The sequence below is a fragment of the Hippopotamus amphibius genome, chromosome 12, assembly GCF_030028045.1.
Source record: "Hippopotamus amphibius kiboko isolate mHipAmp2 chromosome 12, mHipAmp2.hap2, whole genome shotgun sequence".
In the NCBI taxonomy this organism is placed as follows: domain Eukaryota; kingdom Metazoa; phylum Chordata; class Mammalia; order Artiodactyla; family Hippopotamidae; genus Hippopotamus; species Hippopotamus amphibius.
Window position 1 is genome coordinate 98349630 of NC_080197.1, and position 24645 is coordinate 98374274.

A 24645-nucleotide genomic window follows, 5' to 3' on the forward strand; every position below is an offset into this window, starting at 1 on the left:
AAGAATGATTAAGTAATTTGCCTAGGATCTTGGAGCCAGTTGAGCTAGTGTGGTAGAACAAGGAATTACACCAAAGTAGTTGCTATACAATATTTCATTCTAATCTATTAATAGTGACCTGAGAGGTGGAAAAATTAAACGCAGAGACAACTAAGAAAGGAAAAGAAATACAGAGAAAGCTGGGAGTACTTTGGGCTCAAAGGATCCCCAAAGTTGTAAAATGTGACATTTTTCAGTCCCTTAAAGGAAAAACAAGAAGAGTGTGGACATGTTGCGGGGCGGGGGGACATTAGATTTTGGTGGATTCCAATAATCAGAGGTGAGTGACACTGTCAGGGAACCTCATAAAAGAGAACAGGGGAAAATAGTTATTCTCACTTATTTATATAAGGTCTTTCCTTCCCCCTGATCTGCTTCTCATGTCAGATGTGGCAACACGACTCAACACCAAGAAGTGCTGCTCTTATTCATATCTTCCTTCCTTATAGCCCTCATCCCCATAGAAGCTTCTAGCCCTGTATCTTCTTCTTGTAAGTTCCCAGGACTTGGAGTTGGGGGAAGGGCAGTTTAGAGTGATGGTGGAGAAAAAAAGAGAATGATCTTAGAGAACCATAAAAAGGTGCAGATTTACAGCTGAGGAAGCTGGTTCCCTCTGCATCTTTTATAGACTCCCTCATTAAGAGCTTCCAGGTATGCAGAGAATGTCACAGCTTCAGAACAGGAAAACAAGCCTGGAGTCAGCTAACTACATCTGGATCTTGGCTTGGCTACACTAAAGAGACTGGGGGATAGGAAGGAAGGGTACTTGGATCCCAGATAAAGAATTGCGAGCTTGGATGCCTGTTCTGCCTTTCAAGGGACTTACTATTTTAAGACGGAATTAGTAAAAAAGACATGGGCATCCTGAACTATTCATGCTCAAAAAGTATGTGTGGAATGATTACAATGAGACAGGAAGAGGAGGATTTGGTGATCAGGCTTGGAGGTGAGAGACTTCTAACCAACATAAAAACAGCCGGAATGGGATGAAAAGGGCTAGTAAAAAATCCACACAAATTGAGAAATATTCTGTCAAAGATATAGGGAAAGTGAGTTAAGTGAGGAAAAGACTGATTAGGCTTCAGGAAGAGAATCCTGGGGGCAGAGGTTGGGAGTGGGGAGGCTGAATACCTTTCTGGAACATTATGGAGGATGAGACAAAGTGAAGAAAACTTCACAAGGACGTAGTGGTCCACTCCACTATCAGCATCTGCTCTGTTCCTTTACCTCTTTCTTATTTTGGGTAGACAACCCTTACTGAATCTATAATCTCTGTAAAGCTACAAAACTGAACTAATTCTGCTTCCATTTCCAGAGAGACAGAGTAAGAGAGAAGAAAAGCTAGCCTAAGGATCAGGGCTTGAAGAAAAGGGAGGCAGACAGTAGAGACCAGAGAGAAGAGGAGGAAGAAGTTTAACCAGGGTTCCCTTTTGTTCATTTCTCCAAAGTCTCAGAATGGGGCAAAATTCACAACAAATGGGCAATCTTTGGATCTGCTCTCCAAGACATGTTTTTCCTAAAGCATCTAAACATAGGTCCCTGTCCTTGTCCTCCAGCAATCTCTTTGTGAAAGAGATTCTTGTTAGGAAGGTGATCAAACCATTACTTTTCTATTAATTACAAAACCAGAGGTGTCAGTAGAAATGGGAACAAGGAATTATACTACAGCAACACAGGATCTGATCATGAGACCAAAGTCTTCAGGTAAGCTGCCAGGCTCTTAAGTTTTATTATCAAAAAAAACCAAAAAACAAAAAACCAAAGAACAATACCCAACCTTATATAGATGTACAGAGGTAAAGATTAAGAGGAGAAACCCTATACCAACACGTCCAAAAAGATTAACTAGAAAGTCTCAGACCTACATGAAACTTCAAATACAAACAAACAGCCCTGCTTAGGGAAAGCCAAATCTTTCTAAGTAGGAGGCTCAGCAAGGAAAACGGATTTTAGTAATATCTAAGAAATGCTGCCACCAAAAACTGCAAAAGTTTATTTCTGCAACAGAAGACAACCTAAACTAGCATAGAGCTTGATTAGAAAACAGAAGCCTTTAGTCCACAGCGTATGTTCCCAATGATCTATATAACAATCCTTAACACCTCTGACATCCTGTCGTACTTTGAATCCCTGTACTTTCTTCTAGCTCTAGGGGTACCCAGCCAATCTCCTTTTCTGAACTGCATAACCAACAGGGTCCCACATATTGGCTTCAACTGAAACCAGACAAGTCACTCCTAAAAATAGGGCCCTTCTGGATTCCAGAATAGGGACTCTGAACTCTATGCCATAACAGACTACCAATCACTAGCCCTTGTGTTTGTATCCTTTGCACCTCCTAAAACCCACACTGTTTTCCCTATTTTATTCGAATGTGTCAGTTAACTTGCTGAAGCAAAGATTCAGGGTGAAACTTGGCCTCTTCATGGAGGATAAAGAAGTAAAAGGATGTCTGTGAGTATGAGAGAAAAATAAAGAGGCTCAAAGGGACATAATCCTTTTCCTCATTCTCTTTTCTAAAGGATAAAGGCATTATAGCCAATTCTCTATAAAATTTGCCCCTGAGGCTCTCCTTATCTGGTCTAATCTGGCACTAAGAACTCAAAGGAGCACCTGATAAAACACATTGTTCTTTTTTCTATTTTTTTATTAACAAGCAAAATAATAATTAAAAAACAACACAACAACAAAAACCTTTAAGTTGGAACTGCAATAAGTCAAACTGCTGCTGGAGTTCACGGATGTACCTGGGGTACATGCTCCCTCACTGCAAGGCAGGACCTAGGCACATGACTGTGCATTCAGGTATATATGTGACCAGGAAGAGTCAAAAAGATGGAAACCACTGGAGAACAGAAAACATCAAAAGCTTTTCATCAGGCAATCCCAAACCGCTCTGCTCTTTTCCTCTTCTTTGCCTATAAGAAAGAAGCAAGAAGAAAAAAATTAGATTGCAAGACAACAGTGGCCTGGGTTTCTGGCTGCTTTAATCCCAACTCACATGGACTGTCACAAGGTCCAAGGAGGGAAGGCCAGGCTTAAGCTTGGCAGCCAGAGATTTAATGTCTGAATCTCTCCAGTTAACCAGTTAGAGCTGGCTTGATGGGAAAGGAGAATAAGGAGGGGAGAAGATGGTGGGGAGTAAGGGGGGGGGGGGGGGGGAGAGGAGATTGAGAATAGTGGTACAAAATGGAAAGATTCCAGAAGGCGAGAGAGCCACTCAGCCTTACAGCAAGTTAGCCGGGAAACAATGGATCCTTAAACAGGCTAGGGAAAGTCTTCCAGTCAGTGGGGAGATGGGAAATTTCAAAGGACAAAAGGTTGACCAATGCTATTTCATGGAGAAGGTGAAGGGGATGCCCTTTTGGGCAGTTAGACCCAATCAGCAACTATTCCTTCGGCCTCCAAATCCACAAAGAGGCATATAAATCTTCAATGCCAACAGAATAAATGGGGGGTGGGGTGGGGGAGGCCCCAGCATGGATTTCTTAAGGGAGGCAGTGTTGGAGAGAGGGTAGGGGGAGAGAAAGAGAGAAAGATATTTTTGTTCTGGGAGTAACTCACAAAACAGTACTGAGTCCTCACTCTAACCACTGCCCCCAGTGAAGAGGGGGCTTTTTTTTTTCCCCATTCCATCCACAGAGGTTTAATTTATATTAAAAAGAAAAGCTGAGTGCGACTTCCCTGGCAGTCCAGTGATTAAGGCTCTGTGCTTCCAGTGCAGTGTGTGTGGGTTCGATCCCTCGTCAGGGAACAAAGATCCCACGTGCTGCATCATGCACAGCAAAAAAAAAAAAGGGGGGGTGCAGGGGGGGAAGCTGAATGCATACAAGCCCAGCACACTCCACCTGGATTACTCACGCAACTCTCTGGAATCAAATGAAAGTCATCTGGTTCATATAAACTCCATAAGCCACAAAAGTTACATATACTAACCTTACATATACTAACTCTCCCAATAAAAGCCACTATTCCTTTCTACTCAACAAAATCCTCAGCTGCCTTATCTTGGAGGTCAAATGTACCAACTTAGTGGGCATGCCTGGTTTAACAACAGCTTCCTTGGCAAAGAGGGAGTAATTTTAACCAGAATTAAAAGTAACCTAAGTTTACTTCTAGTTCATCTTGGCAAGTCAGCAAGTAAGCAGACATTTACTTACAACAGGTAATGCTTTATTCTGAATTAGCAGCACAAAGAATACAAACTCCTTTAGTTTTTTCCTAGTGGAGAATGTAAACTGATCAGATTCTGAAATTTTCAGGGTTTACTATAATATTGACTCATATTTATTCATAAAGACACTTTAAGATTTTGAGTGTGTGAGGTAATAGATTTTCAGAGGCCATCCCTAGAGGTAGATGGAAAGAAGTAAATTTGGATTAAATGGAAGAAACAACATTTCAAATTTCTCACCACCTAATAAATTTCTATAATTCTAAACACATTCATTTTTTTTAAAGAAAGGGGTAAAGGAGACTCTTTATTAAAACACACACACACGCACACACACACACACACACACACACTTATTATTTATTTATCTGGCTGCGGCAGGTGGGACCTAGTTCCCTGACCAGCGATCGAACCCGGGCTCCCTGCGTTGGGAGCACGAAGCCTTAACCGCAGGAGCACCAGGGATGTCCCTAAACATATTCATTATTTCAAGCATTCACATACACCTCTGCTGACACTTGGTTTCCATTACAGATACTCTGAAACCAGCACGTCAGTGCCGCCTGCCAACACCCTGAGCCTCAGCGAATGCTACCCCAGAGAACACTGGGGTGTGCATGCACGCAAGCGTTAACGCACAAACAAAAAGAAGCCATTCTTTCATTTTGAGAAACTATCTGTAAATAAAGTGCTAAGAACAACAAGTCTCATTTGAGGACTTCATTTCTGGGTTGGACACGGCCTTCACCAAATGATGAAAGAAATTTGCTTGGCAGATAATCAGAAACATTGCTACTTACTAAATACTTAACTTTTTACACAGAATCATTTCATGCTTAAAATACCACTTCGAGGTAGGTTCTATTATCTCCACTTTCCAGACGATGAAATGAGGCTCAGAAAATCACTATAACTTTTAAGAGATATTGTAATACTCTATGGCAGAGTCACTTATCCAAGCTTAACTGATTCCAAATCTTGTGTTCTTTCCTACTAGGTTAACTGGCTCTAACAGTGAATTACTCAAGTATATTGATGGAATTCAGTGGGGCCACTTTATCCAGAAAACAGGTATCAAGCAAAGGACCAAAAATCTTGTCATTTAGGCACGTAAGAAGTAGGTTGGGGAAATAACAATGTTTCTCCATTCTGTCTGTTCACTTCATTTTCCCTTCAAGGGCCCTGTGAAGCATTCCAGGTATATTTTACCTCTGTATCTTCTGTGGTTCCTGTTCCAGCTGAACTTGTGACAATCCCAAATCGCTCCTTCCTCTTTTTCAGCTTCTCATCATCCTCAGACTGTTCAGGGACAGAGAAAAGGGTTGAAACAAGCTAGTGTCCATTCACAAGATAAATGGGAATGAAATTATAATTTATTGGTTACAATATGCTAGCCAACCTTGTGTCAAGAACTAAGGATCACACAAACAGAAAAAACAGATAGGAAACTGAATAAGCTAGCATATAGCATATTGCCCCTAGAGTGACTAAAAGCTTAATTTTAAGCAGGATTTCAATATTCATAAGACAAGGAGAGTCAAGAAAAGAGGAACAAATACTGATAAAACAAATTTCTGTGCTAAAGAAAATTTTCTAGTTCGGAGTTATGGAAAGCTGAGGCTTTACTAAATAATATCTGCAGAGAGCAGGTTGGTAGAAGGCACCTAAACTATTTGTTGAACACTGCTAACAAGTTCCATTTTTTTCTAAGGAAGAGAAGGGGAAGGGGCCAGAGTGGTGTTTCTGAAGAACTTAACAAAGAAAGCTAAGCGTTATGAACACCCAGCAAAGTCACAAAAGGCTCTGAATAGTTTGAAATGATTTTGAAATAAGGAAACAGCTGCAGTCATTTCTCTGACAGAGATGCTCTGGATCTTTTCCAAGCATCCAAGAGACTCATGATGTCTGCCCCTGTAATCAGAGAGAATGTTCCAGCATACTATGAACTGGAGCTGGCCACTCTCTTATAGCACTTTAAAGACTGCGCTACTGTTCATATCCAGCACTGTTCAATGTCAGAGTCTCATATATACTATATTCCCACCAGGACCTAAACCCTGCCACTTTATTTATCCCACTTTAACAGTTATTTTCTCCTTTTCCACTTTCTCTTCATACCTGTCACCAGTAATCAAAAGCCCAGCCCTAGGATTAGAAACATCTAAAAGTAGGTTGGCTTCCTGGGTGTTTTTTCGCCCCCAAAAGCATTTTCTAGAACTTGACACATCTAGACAAAGATCCTATCCTCTCAGATATCCCAGGAGACCCTCTACTCCATATATACATAAAACCCTCATCATGGGCCAGGACAGTTTCTTTAACTTTATTTTCAAAAGATAACCAACATAAGGTCGGGTCAGAAGTGTTGAAACAAACTTTTTTTAAAAAATTGGGGTACAGTTGCTTAAGCAAACTTTTGAGCAAGCTTATGAGTGGCACTCCTGAGTTGGATTTAAAAAAAAAAATCCCAAGGAGTTCATATTCCTGCCGTACATAGGCAGGTTATGTCTCTGGGTGTCCCAAAAACCAGAGTCAAAAGGAAAGGCAATCAAGAGACCTACAGAGACACAGGAATTTTAAAAATACCTTTACTCTCAACCCCAACCATGGAGTTGACTTTGTTCCTATGACCAGAGGAACCACCTCCTGGTCAAAAGCAGGGCAGCTATACAGCCTTCTGTGTTCAAACTGTCTAACTAGCCCAGCTCTCTGAACACAGTAGTCAGGAGTACTTTCTCAGTCTTACTTTGGCTCTTTCAGCTTGAGAAACATGTTCATCTTCTCCCTTTTGCTGCACCTGCCTTCTAGTAAGTAAGAAAGAAGCTAAGTTATCACTTAATCACAGTGTATTACTAGAATAGAATACCACCTACATAGTTTTCCTGCCTTTTTCATTACAACCATCAGCAAGTCCATAGTGAGTGCATAATTAATGTAATCTAAACTACTGTAAAACACTGAGGCAGGTTCCAAAGGAAAAAAGAAGTATTCCTGTCTTTAATATTCATAAATTAAAATAATAATGATTATATTATAGCCACTAACATTTGGGTGCTTACTATGTGTCAGGTACTATATGAAATCCTTTACATGCAGTATCATACAAAGAACTCAGTTGTTTTAACAATCTTAAACATAGCAGGTACATACACAGTAGATCATTTCATAGATAAGAAAACTGAGGCTTAGAGAGATTAAGCAACTTGCCCAAGTCTCACAAAAGACTTAAGTGGCAGAGCCAGAAATGAAACCCAAGACATTTTACTCAGGAACCCACTTTCTTAACTTTACCAAGACCTCAGGTATCTCACATAAGCATTTATTTGGAAGAACAGTAGCAGAATGGAAGCAGTGCTTAATTTCCAAAGGAAGAAGGATCACTAGGATCCTAGCCAAAAGTAGCTGTAAACTACTTCAACAACTTCTACATCACTCAAATGACTGGGTCAATGCTAGGATCCCACCCCCTTTCCACCATACCACAGGCCTCCACTTCATAACTAACTAGGGATCTAGGGAAAGGACTCCAATTAGTAGTCTCATACTAAAGATTTTCTCTACTGAATCTGTTTCTAATTTTGGCTAACTGGCTATTCCATCTGTTGAACTGTGTGAAAAGAATTAGGATTTCCAACGAACACAGGCATCACTATATTTTTCCTTACCAAAGTCACTAGGAAGTTTTTCTTGATTTTGTCTACCACCACTAACATGAAAAGTGAATAAGTGATATAAATGCAGATTTCAAAATGAGAACCTCGATAGAACATTCTAGATGAAAAACTTCCATTTCATTAAGCCTCCAGGCCAAGCAGGAAACAGCTTTAAGGGAATAAAAGGAGCATACCATACCCTTCTTGGGGATAGGAAGGACTAGATCGTATCTTGCTGAACTACCACTATGTACTTTTTTTCATTCAATTCAAATTGTGCTAGGGATACTTCAGCAAGTTCAAATCACGGAGGAAGATGCTACTTCTGAAACCCAGCTATTCTCTCAGCACAAACCCTGGGACCACTCCCTTCTGAGATCTCACCACAAAGCCTACATCCACTTGGAATGTGTGGGACAGACTTTCCTCTGGTTCTCTACTTTGCTATATCCCCAAATGGGGAGTTTGACTTCTAAATTAAATTTCCTGTGTTTCTTTTTGAGCTCAAACGTAAGGAAAGAACGAAGGAGGAAAAGAAGGGTGGGTGGGGTCGGATGGATATATTTCTCTAGCCACCAAGGCTAGTATCAGAGATTTCCCCTTGAGATTTTTTAATCCTTTGGTGCCTCTCCTGGAAGAGCATCTGCTCCAAATCTACCAAGGGCTCTAGTGGGGGGCAAAAAAAAAACACAATATAGATGCCCCCACCTCCCACCCTCTATAAACAGCCTGCCCAACCCCTCACCCACACAGACCAGTGAGGGTTTTATTTATTTTGTGCATGCCTGCCCTTGTCTCCCTACCCAGTGCCCCTCAGCTCCCCTACTAAGGCCTCTTTCCTCCTTGCCCTGCAGGGAAAGTGCACAACAGGCCCAGTAAATCAACACAGTTCTAATGATCTCTCTCACTTGACCCTTCTGGCGTGACGGTGTCGCATGGAAACAAACGTACAATAAACTTCACTCCATCTTTAGCTCCTTGCTGACAGGTTTTGATTCATGGGATGGTGAGACCCATCTGAGGGAAATTACCTCGATCGAAATGCATCTCTCTCTGCATTCATCAGGCCAATGCTCCCCCAGGCCATGCTCAAGTGCACAAATGGGGTTGTGCATCTGCAAGCAGCACTGACCCCTCTAGCTCAGTGTCATATGCATTTGCAAACCTTTCCCTTCTTCATCCCTCCCCCACTTCCCTCCCACAAACCCTCAACCACGAACAAATCTTTTTTCTTCCAAGGCCTGCTCCTGTGTGGGAAGAAAAGTGCTGGAATCTGAAGCACCCTTATTTGCTATCAAGTGAAAACGCTTCAAAACACACAACTTGCATCCAAAATCAGAAGAGAAACCTGTCCTCACTGACTAAATACAGGCACTGGATATTCAACTGGTCCATATACTTCACTTCCCCCATTCACTCACCCAAGATTTAAAGAGCAAGCCAGCTAACTGGCCAATGTCAATGATTTCAGCATACACGATCCTCACTCATATCTCCCAATAACTGCCTTGTTTTTCTTTTCAAAAGTTTGACAATAAAAATAAGAAAGAGAATTGCATAAAAGAGGAGAGCGCCCATATAAGCAGCACAGGGAGAAAGCCAAATACCCCATGCATCACTATCACTGTATTTTCCATCATGGAATAAGACAGTTCCAAACTGAACCCTTCAGAAGACATCTTCAACTTTTCAAAATTCACTTTTCTTCTTGTTTCCCTTTCATATTTGGCAGATCCTTGGACAATATAAAGAAAATGATACCTGCTGAGGGAAAAGACTGAGACATTCCAGATTGCCCCAAGACACAAATTACATGTGTGAAAGTGCTTAGTACACAGGGACTATCATATAAGTATTGAATAAATGTTAACCATTATTTCTATTGCTTCCTTATGGTCCTTGAAACAAAGTGTGAGACCACCAACAGGATTTTGAAGCTAACAATGCCATTCATTCTTCTACACTAGAAGTGAAGTCATCAAAAGTTATTAAGAATCAGACTCATTACCAAGGCAACAAGGAAATTCCCTTACATTGCAAGGCAAATGATACTTGGACAGAGGATCAGATTTAGGGTTAAAGTATAGCAGAATAGTAATGCAGCAAAAGTACTGTCTTCTCCACCAGACAGTACTATTCATTACCATCTTCTTTTTCTGGGACCCTAAAAAAAATCTATGCTGCCAGGATTTAACTGATTTCATCATCCCTAACAATTAATGACTCCAAGAAGAGATATCTATATAATGTAACGTCCAAAGGAACTGAGCAAGGATGTGACCTCTAACTCTGTAGACCTAATTCCAGGTACTCTAAAGGCCCCGGAGGAATTGCTTTCACTGAATTATACAACATCAGTTTCTATCAACACTGTCAATAAAACTGAAACCATAGAATTAAACCACTCATCCACTAGTCATTCAAATATCCACTGAGAGCCTACTTTTGGTCAGGCACTGTTCTGGCACTGGGAATATAGAGATGAATAAGACAAAGATCCTTAACCTCGTGGGGCTTATGAATTCACAACTGAGTGACTAGAAAGATGTGTGCCAGTGTTCATTACATTACTGCGTTATGAGGACCCATGGGAAAATTTTCTTTCTGATTCCCAGACCCAAAATAATTATGCTTTTGCTGAGCAACTTGTTAGTTTTACCTTTTGAACCCTGTGACTCACTGGGAACAGTACAATTGTGTTGTCCTCTTTCTACTGATTGCGATAAAGTTTGAAGCAAAATGTATGGCCTGTCCCTGGCAAATGGTTTTGAAAATATTTGTATTAGGAAGGAGAGGCCAGAAGTATTGAGGTGAGAGAGAAATGTGAGGATCAAGAGATGGAGATCAGGGAATTCCCTGGCGGTCCAGTGGTTAGGACTCTGCGCTTTCACAGCCAAGGCCCGCGGTTCAGTCCGTGGTCGGGGAACTAAGATCGGGCAAGCTGTGCAGCATGGCACGGCTGAAAAAAAAAGAGAGAGAGAGAGAGAGACGGAGATGGAACATCCAGACCCTTTAAGAACTTACACCCCCTCTGATTACAGTGGTATTAATTAAACAACAACAACACCCCCCAAACCTCAATGCCCTAAGAAGGAAAAAGAGAGGGGATGGAAGTACAAGGTTATAGCTAGAAATTTTAAAGGAAGGGCTCTTGTTAATGGTTTCCACAGTATATACACTGTGGCCAGGAATTAAGCCGCAAGTGGAAGATCAGCTGTAACAACTGGCAGCCCGAATATCACAGATGCTTTCTAAAGTGACTGCCTCTTTTTATAGCAAAGAGGACCATAGATAAAATCTCTACCCAAAATGGAGTTCCAGCTTTACCTTCCAAACCCAACTTGTGTCTTCAAGACTCAAATTCAAGTGAACATTTTTCAAAACTTAGTAATTTTATCCTGAATACAATAAAGAGTACTGCTTCAAGCTTAGTGTGCTAGGGTTATCTGCTCTGCCAAAAGGAGTCCACTTTGATTTAATTAGCTGTGTGCTAAAAGCATTCACTTTCTTCAGTCTTATTACCAGTGCCACTCTGGATCATAGGGAGAAACTAGGAGAAACAAAACAGTGACCCAAATGCAACCCACACTTATATAGGGAATTTGAATTCAGTGAATTCCAAAACTCAAAGCAAGAGTATTTACTGAATTCAAATAAAAGATATCTTCACCATTCTGATAGGATACCAAAAAAATTAACCAAGCCAGGTATTTTTTCTGGTCAGTACAACAAGCTCACTCACATCATCCCTTCTTACACTATGTGTGAGAAGTAGAAATTCCAATCGAAACAATTCAGTCAGAGATATCCTTACAAGTAGAAAGGGGCATTTCAGGGAAGCTTAGGTACTGCTGAGTTGGAGCTGGTCCTTCTCCTATAGCTGTTTTAATGACTGAGCTATTGCTCACATCCGACACTGTTCAATGTAAGAGTCTCATATGTATTCCCATCAGGACCTAAACCATGCCACTTTATTTATTCTACTTTACCAGTTATTTTCTCAGAAGTCTTTTCCCTGGAGTGATGGAAGAGAGGCTGTTAGTGGGCTAAGATGATCACAGTTTGCAAAAAACCCCAAATAATTGCCCCCTTTTGTAAATGAATTACCACACCAGGATGTTAATAGTTCTCAGGCCAATCTGATTTTCCAAGGGAATGTAAGGTAACAGTGAGGTAAAAAGGAAGACAGGGAGCCTTCTGGTGACTTTCCTGACTTTCACTGCCACATGACTGATGGCAGGATGAAAAGCAGAGCTTGCGGGCTTTCAGGCGATGGTAGATTAATAATGACATGGCCTTGACTTCCCAGAGGTAAAGGTTATGAAACACTCCAGGGTGAGTGGGCTTCCAATTTCATACTCTCAGGGTGAATGACAGCAACTGATGGTTTTTCTCTCAGAAACACTTTAATGCTTAAACACACAGCTGTCACCTCCCTGCCCCAGTTCCTGAAATTCATTTGAACATGTTTATTCCCTAGGCTTTATGCCTGCCAGACCACAGAAGATGAGGTGGTCCTAAAGACCAACGCACAGAGCCTAAGCAGGACTAAAGGTGATGCACTGGACTAGCAGAGGGTATGCCATGATCTTAGCACACACAGGGTAAAGAGACACTCCAATACTGCCACACATATAACACACCTCGCAATACAACGATCTTACCTACTCTCAACAATCTTTTAACTGTTGAGATCAGAATCAACCTTCTAGGGCCAGAAGGATACCAGGAATTGTAAAGCCACACCAGAATTAGAGACTACCAGGAACTGTATCTCCTCCTATCTTTACGGTATTTGAAGCCCCACTACATATTCAGATCAGAACCACTCTTCTGAGTTACTAGCTCCCATCACTTTTCCTCTCTTGTCCAAATCAAGCTTCTTGCCCAACCCCCACTCTTCTCCAACCCCAGAGGAGGTCGTCTCGGTCTTGCTCTAGCTGATTGTAGGACAAAGCAAGGAAGGTGGAGGAAATGAAGGCTTCACACTTGAGACCCCTGGAAACCAAGTTTCTATTAAAAGTCCCCACCCTCCCTCCCTCAAAAGTCAGGAAGCTGCTGCTTTTAAGGATAAGCGATGCAGAGCTTGGCAGAAATGTCAAGAAGTTAGTAGAGGGAAGCAAAAAACTTCTGAGGGGAGGTGAATTCTGTCTTAGCCAAAACATACAGAGAATGAAGGATTCCAGTTACCTAAGCATTCAGAAATTTACAGTGAACGCTAGGAAAACAGATTCTTTTCACTGGAAGTATTTTAAAACGCAGATTTCTGGCTTCACCCCAACCTAATAAATCTGAATCTCAAAAGGAAGAGGGTAGGGAACCGTAAGGGACTCCTGGTGATCCCTATGTGCAAAAATAATTGGGAATAATCACAAATAGCTCTGAGACAGTATAGACCAAAAAACAAAACAAACAAAAAACTCCCCCACCCAACCAAAAAAAAACTCACAAAAGCAAATAAGGCTACTACTCCACTCCAATTTTCCCCCTAAGCACTAGGGGCCTTCCAAAAAAGCTTATGCTTCCTACAAACAGGTTAGCTCAGCGGCAGGAATGTGAAGGGGTAAAAAAAGCTATTAAGGAATCACAGCTTGCTCTAAGGCACACCTGTCTTGCTGCCCGTCTAGAACTCAAATAGAGGAACAGAAACTCTTACCAGGGGAGTTCAATACAGGAAGAATATGCCGAAACAAGACCAGGGAACACCTCAGGTATGTGAGGAAAAGACAGAGGAACAAGGTTCAAGCACACAAAGGTTTTTTTTTTTTCTATAGAACTGATACAGAGGAAGAGGGAGAGTATCAGTAAAGTAGAGAACAGACAGGCGAACAGATGGCTTTTGTCTTAAAGCTCATGTGTTTTGCTTGTTCATTTAGAGCACTAAAGAGGTCCATCATATAAAACCTCTCATCTTGTTAGTCTGTTCATTTCCAGTTGCTCTTCCTCCTGAAACATTTCATATCCAAGCATGAGCATGACGGTGAAAATTCTGAAACTGCCTCCTCTACTCTACACTTCAATAAATTCCTCAACCAATAAACACTTTCTAACATCCAGACACCAAGCATTTCAAGCATAATCTCCTCCTCAACAAGATTTCTTCACTGCTAGGGACTTAAAGATTCAATATGTGATATAAAAGCCAAGTGTGGAACACTCTGAAAATACATTTCTACATCAGTCCTAACAATCTGCTCTGGGGATGAGAAGGTATAAATGGGTTAAAATACTCTCTTTAAAAATACAAGAAAAGAGTAGCAAAGGAAAGGGAAGGGAGGAAAGAAGTTAACATTTTCTACATCTTACAAAGGGGTGTTAGGTTTCATTAAAAACAGGGCCTTTGCTAGTTTGCAAACATCACTTACCAAGTATCCTCTTATAAAACATCTCAGGATCTGATGCCCTGTCTCATTCCCATCTCCAACTCCAAAATCTATACAATTTTATTAGACTTGCTTCAGTTTTCAGGCGTAAAAAGCAACTTTACTATTTTGGTGAGTACATAAGAAAATGAACTATCATGTAATTATTAAACCTTACTTGAACCAAACCCAAATGTATTCTTTAAAATGTTACCTATCCTTATCAATGTCAGCCCAACAAACAGTATTACTCAAGTATTAGTCTCTCAAGTGTAAAAATATCTCAAACATTCCTATACTGCTACTGTTTTCACATCATGAAGAGCTTTTGAACACCAAAATCTCGTAACACCCCCAAAAAATTAATAACACAAACACATACCAAACAACAAAAAAACACAACCCAAACCAAAAAACACCCACACTTTTCCCTCTCATACAGATATTGAAGGATGGACAGACTTGGATTCAGACAGCTCACATTTTATAGCTAGGGAGAGTAGCTGGAGTGATCGGACAGATACTGCTCTGCTTAGAGAGTCAGGCTAGCTATTGGTCACCCCAAAATTAGACATACAACAAGGCATACAATCAGATATGCTTTACAGGTGGGTTTTAAAAACCTCAGGTGCTAAGAGTCTAACAGTGGCACTCAAGGACTATCCTGGAGGTCCAGTGGTTAAGACTCCAGGCTTCCACTGCAGGGGACATAGGTTTGATCCCTGGTCGGGGAACTAAGATCCTGCATGCCGCAAGGCACAGCCAAAAAATTTTCTAAATAAATAAATAAAAATAAAAACTGGCACTCAGAGAATGATCCCACCCCAAGAACCTGGTTGGCAAAAACAGCTGAAGGTATTTAAAAGTAAAATAGACTCAACAGAATGCAGTATTCCTCTCCTTTTCCAGGGTATGTTTACTCTTGGGGCAAAGACTAAGGGGGACCACAGAGAGGCATAAAACTTGTTTTTTATCAAAGTCATCAGTTCTGACATGTTAGAAGAAGGAATGCAAAGACATTAGTGGGGGTGGGGTATCAAGCAGAGGAAACAGAAAAGAGTGAGGTTTCTTCTCATTACAAACTCTCTAGTTCTCTGGGTTCAAACTCAATGAATGAAATCAGAGAGAAAAATAAAATGAAATGGTACAAGATCCTAGCGGTCTCAACCACGTATAAACCCTCTACCACAAACTTCTCAAAGATCCAATTTACAGTGAACAGGGCAACACACCAGCCATAAGTGCTAATATAGCACCAAAAATTTCACCTTGCTTCCCCCAATTTTTAAAGCTTTTCCTCTAAAGGGCTCAAATTATATTCCTAAAATTTCTTGTCCAATTTTTTTCTCATCCACAGCCAGGTAAAAGTGTGTATTTGAGGTTTAGGGCATAGAGGGAGGGTAGAAATTGAGCAAAGAAAAACCTGACTCCTATTTCTCTAGTTAAAATTAGAATACATTTTCAACAGCCCTGGGCAGGAGAGAGAAAAATTCCATTCTGCCTCTTTGCTCTTCCAAATTCCTATAGCCAAGTGGTTCAACAGCGGTTGAATGGCACACATAATGACATCATTGACTGGAACCATAATAGAAGAGAGTGAGAAGAGCAGGTTGGGGGGGGGGAGGGAGGTAAAGATGTATTTGTGTTACAGACAAAAGACAAGTTCTGTTCCTCAGCAAGGACAAATGAAGAACCAGATGAGGGGATAAACTTAGGTCAGAGAGTTTTCCCTATTGTTTCCTCTTGAAGCAGCTCCTTCACCACTCCCTCAAGGTTTGTTCCAATGGAAGGCTATAAGAACAGCAGCATATGTGTTTTCATTTTAGAGAAGGAGGTAGAAGAAGGGGGAAAAAAAGCCAAATATTTATTTTCAAATTATTATGAATTAGAAGGGGATTTAAAGGACTGATTAGATTTTGGTTGGGTCCTAAAATGCTCCCAGAAATGCTGAGGACTATGTGGAGCTGGGTCTTGGCTTTTCTGAAATGCATCTTCTCTGATAACCACTCTCAATTGCCATCTCTATCATCTGTATTATCTGTTCTTATCTTTTCTTTCTTTTTTTTTAATCTTTTCTTGTTGGTTAATGTAAGTTAAAATAATACAATTTTTCAAGTGGAAGAAGCAATTTTGGGGGAAAATGACTATCTAGGATGAAGGGGGGGGGGGGAAGTTCCCCCCAAAGCCCTTGATCAATGAAATACAATGACTGAGAGGATCTACACTTAAGTTTTTTCCACCTACAACCCTACTACCTGAATTTTTCTTGGTCTCATGGGGCACCATGAGAAAAGGAAATAATTGTGTTGCATCTGGCCCAAGTACTGCTGCTTGAGTATATATGGATGGAAAGAACCCAAACCTACTCAGCATCCTTTTCCAACTTATCCTGGGATCTAAATTTTCTACCCCTTTAAAAATTATTCCACCAAACTCCTCACCATAGCTTATGTTTCCTCTTTTTTTTTTTTAAATAAATGTATTTATTTATTTATTTATTGGCTGTGTTGGGTCTTCGTTGCTGCGTGTGGGGTTTCTCTAGTTGCAGAGAGTGGGAGCTATTCTTCATTGCATTGCACAGGCTTCTGATTGTGGTGGCTTCTCCTTATGCAGAGCACAGGTTCTAGGCTCGCGGGCTTCAGTAGTTGTGGCACGTGGGCTCAACAGTTGTGGCTCACAGGCTCTAGAGGGTAGGCTCTATAGTTGTGGTGCATGGGCTTAGTAGCTCCGAGGCATATGGGATCTTCCCGGATCAGGGTTCGAACCTTTGTCCCCCGCACTGGCAGGCGGATTCTTAACCACTGTGCCACCAGGGAAGCACCCCCCACCCCCCCAAATAAATAAATTTACTATTTATTTATTTATTTATTGGCTGGTTCCTCAGGTTCTTACAGTTCCATGTTGATAATGTCCTATGCATGGTCCCACAGTTCTTCCTTTGGAAAAGGTTTGTATACATATGCCTAAACTCTCTAACAAATCCCAATTATAGGCACTCTGAGAAGGCTGGTGACCAAATTTTTTTCTGTGGCTGTACCATGCGTGCAGCTTGCAGGACCTTAGTTCTCTGACCGGGGATCGAACCCACACCCCCAGCAGTGGAAGCTTGGAGTCCTAACCACTGGACCACCAGGAAATATCGTCGAATTCTAAATCTACAGTGTGAACTTCCTTCTCTCCATATCCCACTGACTAACCTCTGTACCAAAACCCACTGCTAAAGGGGAAAGACAAACATTCTTCACTATTTCATACTGTGGACGGGAATCTTGATAGAATCAAACAGGCCTTCCAGCAGAGAGTGAATGGAGACAAGCCATAATGAAATTTGTATGCTAGAAGACACTTGTGCCCTCCTGTGCTTGGAAGTGACTCTTTGTCCCAGCTTCCTCTTTGATATCGCAACACATTTCAGTGACAAGCTCCTCAAAAACAAGGCAGGTCCAATATATCTCTCACTCTGAAGTCGTTCATCCCCAACCAACAGTGAGCAAAAATACACAATTACATGAAAGGTTCGTGAAACTAATCACTGCAGCAACCTAAGATTCTTCTAGCTGCCAGCCTCAGCAACAAGAAGATAGGCAGGAGAGGAATATTTAATTTGTTTTCAACCTTTTTATCAATGCATTCTTTTAAAAAAATTACTTATTTATTTGGCTGTGCCCGGTCTTTCTTAAGTTGCACCATGTGGTATCTAGTTCCCTGACCAGGGATCGAACCCAGGCCCCCTGCGTTGAGAGAGCAGAGTCTTAACCACTGCTGCGTTGAGAGAGCAGAGTCTTAACCACTGGCCCACTAGGGAAGTTCCTTATTGATATATTCTAACACTGTGTATATATTCATCAGGAAAGAAAACTGGCAAAAACTACAAACATGGAAAAAGTAGCCTTCAGGGTTTACTGGCCCCTTATGATAACTCATTAGGATAGTTACCTATCTGAAGAACTACAAGTAGGGAAAACTCAGTAATATCCTAGTACAGAAGCAAGGAAGATGTATTAATGTCAACATTTACTACCACTAATCAAGAATCAAAAAGCAGTAACACATACATGCCCCTCACATTCTCAGGAAGGGATAAAAGTATAAACCACACCCCAGTTTTCTGCTTAGTGCCTGGGCCAGGTGTTTTTGTCTGTTTGTAACACTTACCTAGCTGGATTTCCTGTAACTTCCTAAAAGTATCAGGTTTCACTTTCCCAATGTTTGAAAACAAACTAACAAAAAAACCAATCCATTCAAATTAGCTACATCAGTTAACATCGCTAAGCCCAGACTTAATTTTTACCAAAACCAATGTAACTGAGCTGGCTTCCCATCTATTTCCCTTATCCATTCCTTTCAGAGATGAATTTCTTATGTGCCAGGCCAAGTCCTCCACCAAGAGGACTGATTCAAACACTACTTTTCTCGGGAGGCATGGAAAACTGACAAGAGAAAAAAAAAAAAAAAAAAAAACCAGTCAAGCACAAGACTGAAAACTTAGCTGGTGATCAATCAGAACCAACTAGGCAGAGGTTATTTATCTGGGTTTTGTTTTGTTTGAGGGAGTGGGAGGTTTCTCAGCCCATAGTGACTATGAGGCTTACAGGAGAAAAGCATGCCATTCTATCCTCAAATAGTCCAAAGAGTTGGAGGGGACAATTTATAGCCTCTTGTGTAAAAAATGTCTATAAATGCCAGTGCCATTCTTTGCCCTGTCACTTCCCATTATCCTAAACCAACAGGATTCTATTCACTGAGACCTGAGCTGGAAACATGAACGGACAGGCCTTTCCTGGACAGGGGGAGAGAGGGAAGATGATTGGGGGGGGTGGGGGGGGAGGACAGGAGGGGATGCCAGATTTAAGTTTCTGTGTACTGCCTAATGTGTACAGTATACTAGTGGAACTGAAAAGTGAAATACATGAGCAGTCATGCAAAAGTCAGCCTAGGAAGATTAGGAGAAAGTCAATATCCTCAAATTTATAGTCTGTTGAAGCCATATATGTAAAATATGGGGGAGGGAGTGTTGGGGTGGGGTTAATTGGGAGATTGGGATTGCCAGATATATATGTATTAATATGTATAAAACAGATAGACCTACTAAGAAAAAATATCAAATTGTACACTTTAAAAAATAAATAAAATATGAAGAGGAGATGGTCAGATTGTGGCAATTAAAAAAAAAAATCTCACAAACACTATGACTCACTCCTCTTCACACATTCTCTCTCTCTATTCTTCACTGGAATCTACTGAAGAGAAACCAGGATGCAACGAAGACCTGAAGCTGGATCAAGCAAACACAAACTCCATGCAATGAGATGACAGGAGGTGGGTCTCTCATTGTCCCTTTTAAGATACTAGGATGAACAAGAGGTATCTCCACATCACCTACTAACCTCCACTATTTGCACCATATCTAACTGAATGAAATCTGTGCCTAGAGAACTGTAAAACTTAAAGACAGATGACCAAATTACACAGGAGAAGGCTATACTGGAACCCAGGACTCCAGGATGAGGTGGACATAATTGTGCTGATCTGGCTGTTCCATAAATAAAAATTTAATCCTATCACTAACCTCTGGCCAAGCAAATACTAGGTAAAAAGTCATTCTGGTGATAGAGAAATCTTGTTAAACACAAGATTCTGAACCAAGCAACTCTCAGTGAGAATGCAACCAGTTGCAATTCCAGGATCTGGGTCTAGAAGACTAAGTTCTAGAAAAAAAGTTACTTGAAAAAAAGAACACTTCCTCTTCTTACCTCTTATTCCCTTTCTTCCAATTTCTCTCCGTCTACAAATTCACTCTGAAACTGCTTATATTCTATAAGTACTAAAAAATTCTGGGCTATGGAAACAGCCATTCAAATAGGTGGTCTGATAAAGGATTTCTATGCTATTTCCAAGTATGAAAGCAGTGTGGGAGATACAAGGTAGACCTGAATTGTCCAATGCACATGTGGCTATTTACATTTAAAATAATTAAAAATTCAGTTCCTAGTCATACTAGCTACATTTCAGGTGATCAATAACCACATGTGGCTAATGACTAGCATACAGGCAAACCTTGTTTTATTGTTCTTCAATTTATTGTACTTCACAGATACCGTACTTTTCACAAACTGAAGGTCTGCAGCAACCCTATGTTTAGCAAGTCTACTGGAGCCATTCTGCCAACAGCATTTGCTCACTTCATAACTGTGTCACATTTTGGTAATTCTTGCAATATTTCAAACTTTCTCATCATTTTTATTATATTTGTTACGACGATCTGTGATCAGTGATCTTTGATGTTAACTACTGTAATTGTTTTAGGGCACCACAAACCATGCCCACATAAGACAGTGAACTGAATCAATAAATGTGTGTGCTTTGCCCCACCAACCGGCCCTTCCCACCTCTCTCACTCTTCTCAGGCCTCCCTATTTCCCAAGACACAACAATATGGAAATTAGGCCAATTAATAACCCTACAATGGTGTCTAAGTGTTCAAGTGAAAGGAAGAGTTGTACATCTCTCATTTTAAATCAAAAGCTAAAAAGGTGGGACTTCCCTCATGGTGTAGTGGTTAAGAATCCGCCTGCCAATGCAGGGGACACGGGTTCAAGCCCTGGTCCGGGAAGATCTCACATGCCACAGAGCCTGTGCGCCATAACTACTGAGCCTGCACTCTAGAGCCCATGAACCACAACTGAGCCTGTGTGCTGCAACTACTGAAGCCCGAGCACCTAGAGCCTGTGCTCCTCAACAAGAGAGAAGCCACTGCGATGAGAGGCCCTCGCACCACAACGAAGAGTAGCCAGTGCTTGCCGCAACAAGAGGGACCACATGCAGCAATGAAGACCCAACACAGTCCAAAAAAAAAAAAAAAAAAAAAAAAAAAAAACCCAAACGAAAAAAAACAAGCTAGAAAGGTATGTCAAAAGCTGAGATAGGCCAAAAGTTGGGCCTCCTGTACCAAACAGTTAGCCAAGATGTGAATGCAAAGGAAAAGTTCTGTAAGGAAATTAAAAGTGCTGCTCCACTGAACATTAGAATGATAAGAAAGTGAAACAACCTTATTGCTGATGTGAAAAAAGGTTTAAGTGGTCTGGATAGAGGATCAAACCAGCCATAACATTCCCTTAAATCAAAGCCTAATCCAGAGCAAGGCGCTAACTCTATTCAATTCCATGAAGGGTGCTGAGAGAGGTGAGAAAGCTACAGAAGTCTGAAGCTAGCAGAGCTTGGTTCCTGAGGTTTAAGGAAAGAAGCCACTTCCATAACATAAAAGTGCAAGGTGAAACAACAAATGCTGATGTAGCAGCTGCAGCAAGTTGTCCCGATCTAGCTAAGCTATTTAATGAAGGTGGCTACACCATACAACACATTTTCAGTACAGATGAAACAGCCTTATATTGGAGGAAGATGCCATCTAGGACTTCACAGCTAGAGAGGCGAAGTTAATGCCTAGCTTCAAAGGACTGGCTGACTCTCTTGTTAGGGGCTAATGCAGCTGGTGACTTTAAGTTGAAGCTAATGCTCATTTACCATTCAAAAAATTCTAGGGCTCTGCCTGTGTTCTATATATAGAACAACAAAGCCTAGATGACAGCACATCTGCTTACAACATGGTTTACTGAATATTTTAAGCCTAATGTTGAGACCTACTGCTCAGAAAAAAAGGTTCCTTTCAAAGTATTACTACTCACTGACAACGCACCTGGTCACCCAAGAGCTCTGACGGAGATGTACAGTGAGATTCATGTTGTTTCCACTCCTTCTAAGACAATATCCCTTCTGCAGCCTACGGATCAAGGAGTAATTTCAACTTTCGAGTCCTATTATTTAAGAAATACTTTTCATAAGGCCACTGGTAGTGATTCCTCTGTTGGATCTGGGCAAAGCAAATTGAAAACCTTCTGAAAAGGATTCACCATTCTGGATGCCATTAAGAAAATTTGTGATTCATGGAGAAAGGTCAAAAAATCAACATTAACAGGAGTTTGGAAAGAGTTGATTCCAACCCTCATGGATGACTTCAAAGGCTTCAGTAGAGGAAGTAACCGCAGATGTGGTGGAAACAGTTAAAGAACTAGAATTAGAAGTGGAGCCTGAAGATGGGACTGAATGGCTGCAATTCATGGTAAAACTTGAACAGATGAGGAGTTGCTTATGGATAACCAAAGAAAGGGATTTCTTGAGATGGAATGTACTCCTGGAGAAGATGCTCTGAATACTGCTGAAAAGACAACAAAGGATTTAGAATGCTACATAAACTTAGTTGATAAAGCAGCAGTCGGGTTTGAAAGGACTGACTCCAATTCTGAAAGAACTTACACTGTAGGTAAGATGATATCAAACAGCATTGTATGTTACAGAGAAATAATTTGTGAAAAGATCAATCAATGTGGTAAACTTCACTGTTGTTTTATTTTAAGAAACCGCCTACCAAATGCATTTGTCTAGAACTCCACACAGCATGAGATTTATATTTACTACATAAACTACATACATATTTCCTTCATTTTGTAAACTCCTAGACAAAGATAATTTTTTATATATTTCTAAATTGATTTTATAATGTAATTTATGTATCTGTCCCATCCTTAATTCTACTTCAAGTGATTATGTAATATAAAGTAATTTGGAGAATCTATTAACTGTGTGAAAATAAAATTCAGGAGCAAGGAATAGATATATTTTTATACACTGTATTTTGTACTAAATTTAGGAAGGAACTGAAACAGGTCTTTTTTGTATATAAAGCTGAATTTTTAAAAATAATAAGCATAAATTATTTTACAACACAGTTATTTCAGCTACATCTTAGTAACACTGCAGTTTGAGGTTCAGAATGCCACTTGGTTGTTTGAGGACATTAAAAGCAAGAATTTTTTTAATAAAAAATGCATTTTTGGCAAAAAAAAAAAGAAAAGAAACTGCGACAGCCATTCCAACCTTTAGCAACCACCACCCTGATCAGTCAGCAGCCATTAACATCAAGGCAAGACCCTCCACTGGCAAAATGATTACCGCTCGCTGAAGGCTCAGACAAGAGTTAGCACCTGTTTTTTAGCAGTAAAGTAGTTTTCAATTTAGGAATGTACACTGCTTATTTGTGACTCACTTTACTGCAATATTCACTGTATTGTGGTAGTCTGGAACTGAATCCATGATATTTCTGAGGTATGCCTGTATTAGATAACACAGATTATTCAATAGAACAATACTTTGTAGAATATTTCCATCATCACAGAAAGTTCTACTAGACAGTGGTGGTCTAGATAGCAGGGACATTTTAATGGTTTATGAGGCAAATTAGAACCATTGAAATTAGGATAATTCTGAAAATCAGGATTTATGATCAACGTAAATGGAACCTACACTCAAAGAGGACATCTCAGAAAGTCACAAGCCTCCAAACAAAGCAGTCCTTCAAAGAAATCATATATACTCTAGTGCAGTGCTACTCAAAATCTGGTCTGTGCTAGTGCTCGATCTCCAAACTGTTTGTTCAGTCTGCAGTTAAGTCCATAAATTGAGAGTGTTTAGAAACTTCCAAAGTAATTTAACATTTCTTTGACATTTTTATTTCGCAACAGTACTTCTCTACAATGAGTTGAAAATTTTTAAAAATTAGCCTTTTGGCACAGAACTTGCAAAGCACTACTCTAAAACATATGTGTGACAATGAATGTTATTAGAGAACAGAGCTCATACAGAGTTCTGCCAATTTACCATTATCTCATTTTAACTCTTTAGAATTTAAAATGGGAACCTGTAATATTATCAACAATCAACTAAAACACAGAAGTTAATTGACTCAAAATGATAAAGCCAGAACTGAAAACTAAGGAAGGAAATTAAAATTTACTGAGGGTCAAAGTATCACTATGTTAGGGAACTGCAAATATACAATTATTTTTTCTTCACAAACATGGGGTTAGGTGTTCCTCCCAGTTTTATAGATGAGGACCAAAGAAGTTTAGTAATTTGCTCAAAATTAATAAATGTATCTCTTCATGTTTTACTCAGCCTCCACAGGAGGTCTAATATAAACAGGTACAACATAGAGAAAGACTCAAGGGAAGGGAAGGGAAAAGGCTGATATTCTTGTATAACTCAGGTGGACAGAATAAGAGTGATGGACAAATTCCTCTCAGGAATGTGTCCATATGAGCTAAGTAGTAAGAGATACGATGTTCAATTCTGTTAATTTTGATGGAACATACATACGGCTGTTGGCATAACTGATGACATCTTGGGTCCATTCAGTTCCTCCTGTCCGTCCACTGACTCTACATATTTACTGTGTAGTAAATCTCCTCTGTCATCAAGGGCTTTATAGTTAATAGATATTGCTTAATGATCATTAGGTCTGGGTGGCCTCTATGCTTTGTTAGTCTCTAAACAACAATGAAGACCTTCATTGATGTATTCCTGG

The 24645-nt window shown here is 40.4% G+C and overlaps 1 protein-coding gene across 7 annotated transcripts in view; it reads right to left on the reverse strand.

Annotated features, from left to right (window-relative positions):
• SARNP (SAP domain containing ribonucleoprotein) overlaps window positions 1–24645 on the reverse strand; it is a 48478-nt gene continuing 23833 nt past the window's right edge. Inside the window, exons 10-12 of one of the 7 annotated variants that reach the window (XR_009048570.1) lie at window positions 23329–23393; window positions 5423–5512; window positions 2–4388 (exon numbers count right to left, since the gene is read on the reverse strand). Coding sequence is in view for 4 of the 7 variants with exons in the window: in XM_057704215.1 (XP_057560198.1) it covers window positions 4344–4388; window positions 5423–5512 (135 nt within the window). In the remaining 3 variants the exon portion in view is untranslated. Of the gene's footprint in view, window positions 10826–23328; window positions 23394–24645 lie in introns of all 7 variants that reach the window. The other 6 variants (XR_009048571.1, XM_057704217.1, XM_057704215.1 and 3 more) reach the window with 6 other exon arrangements.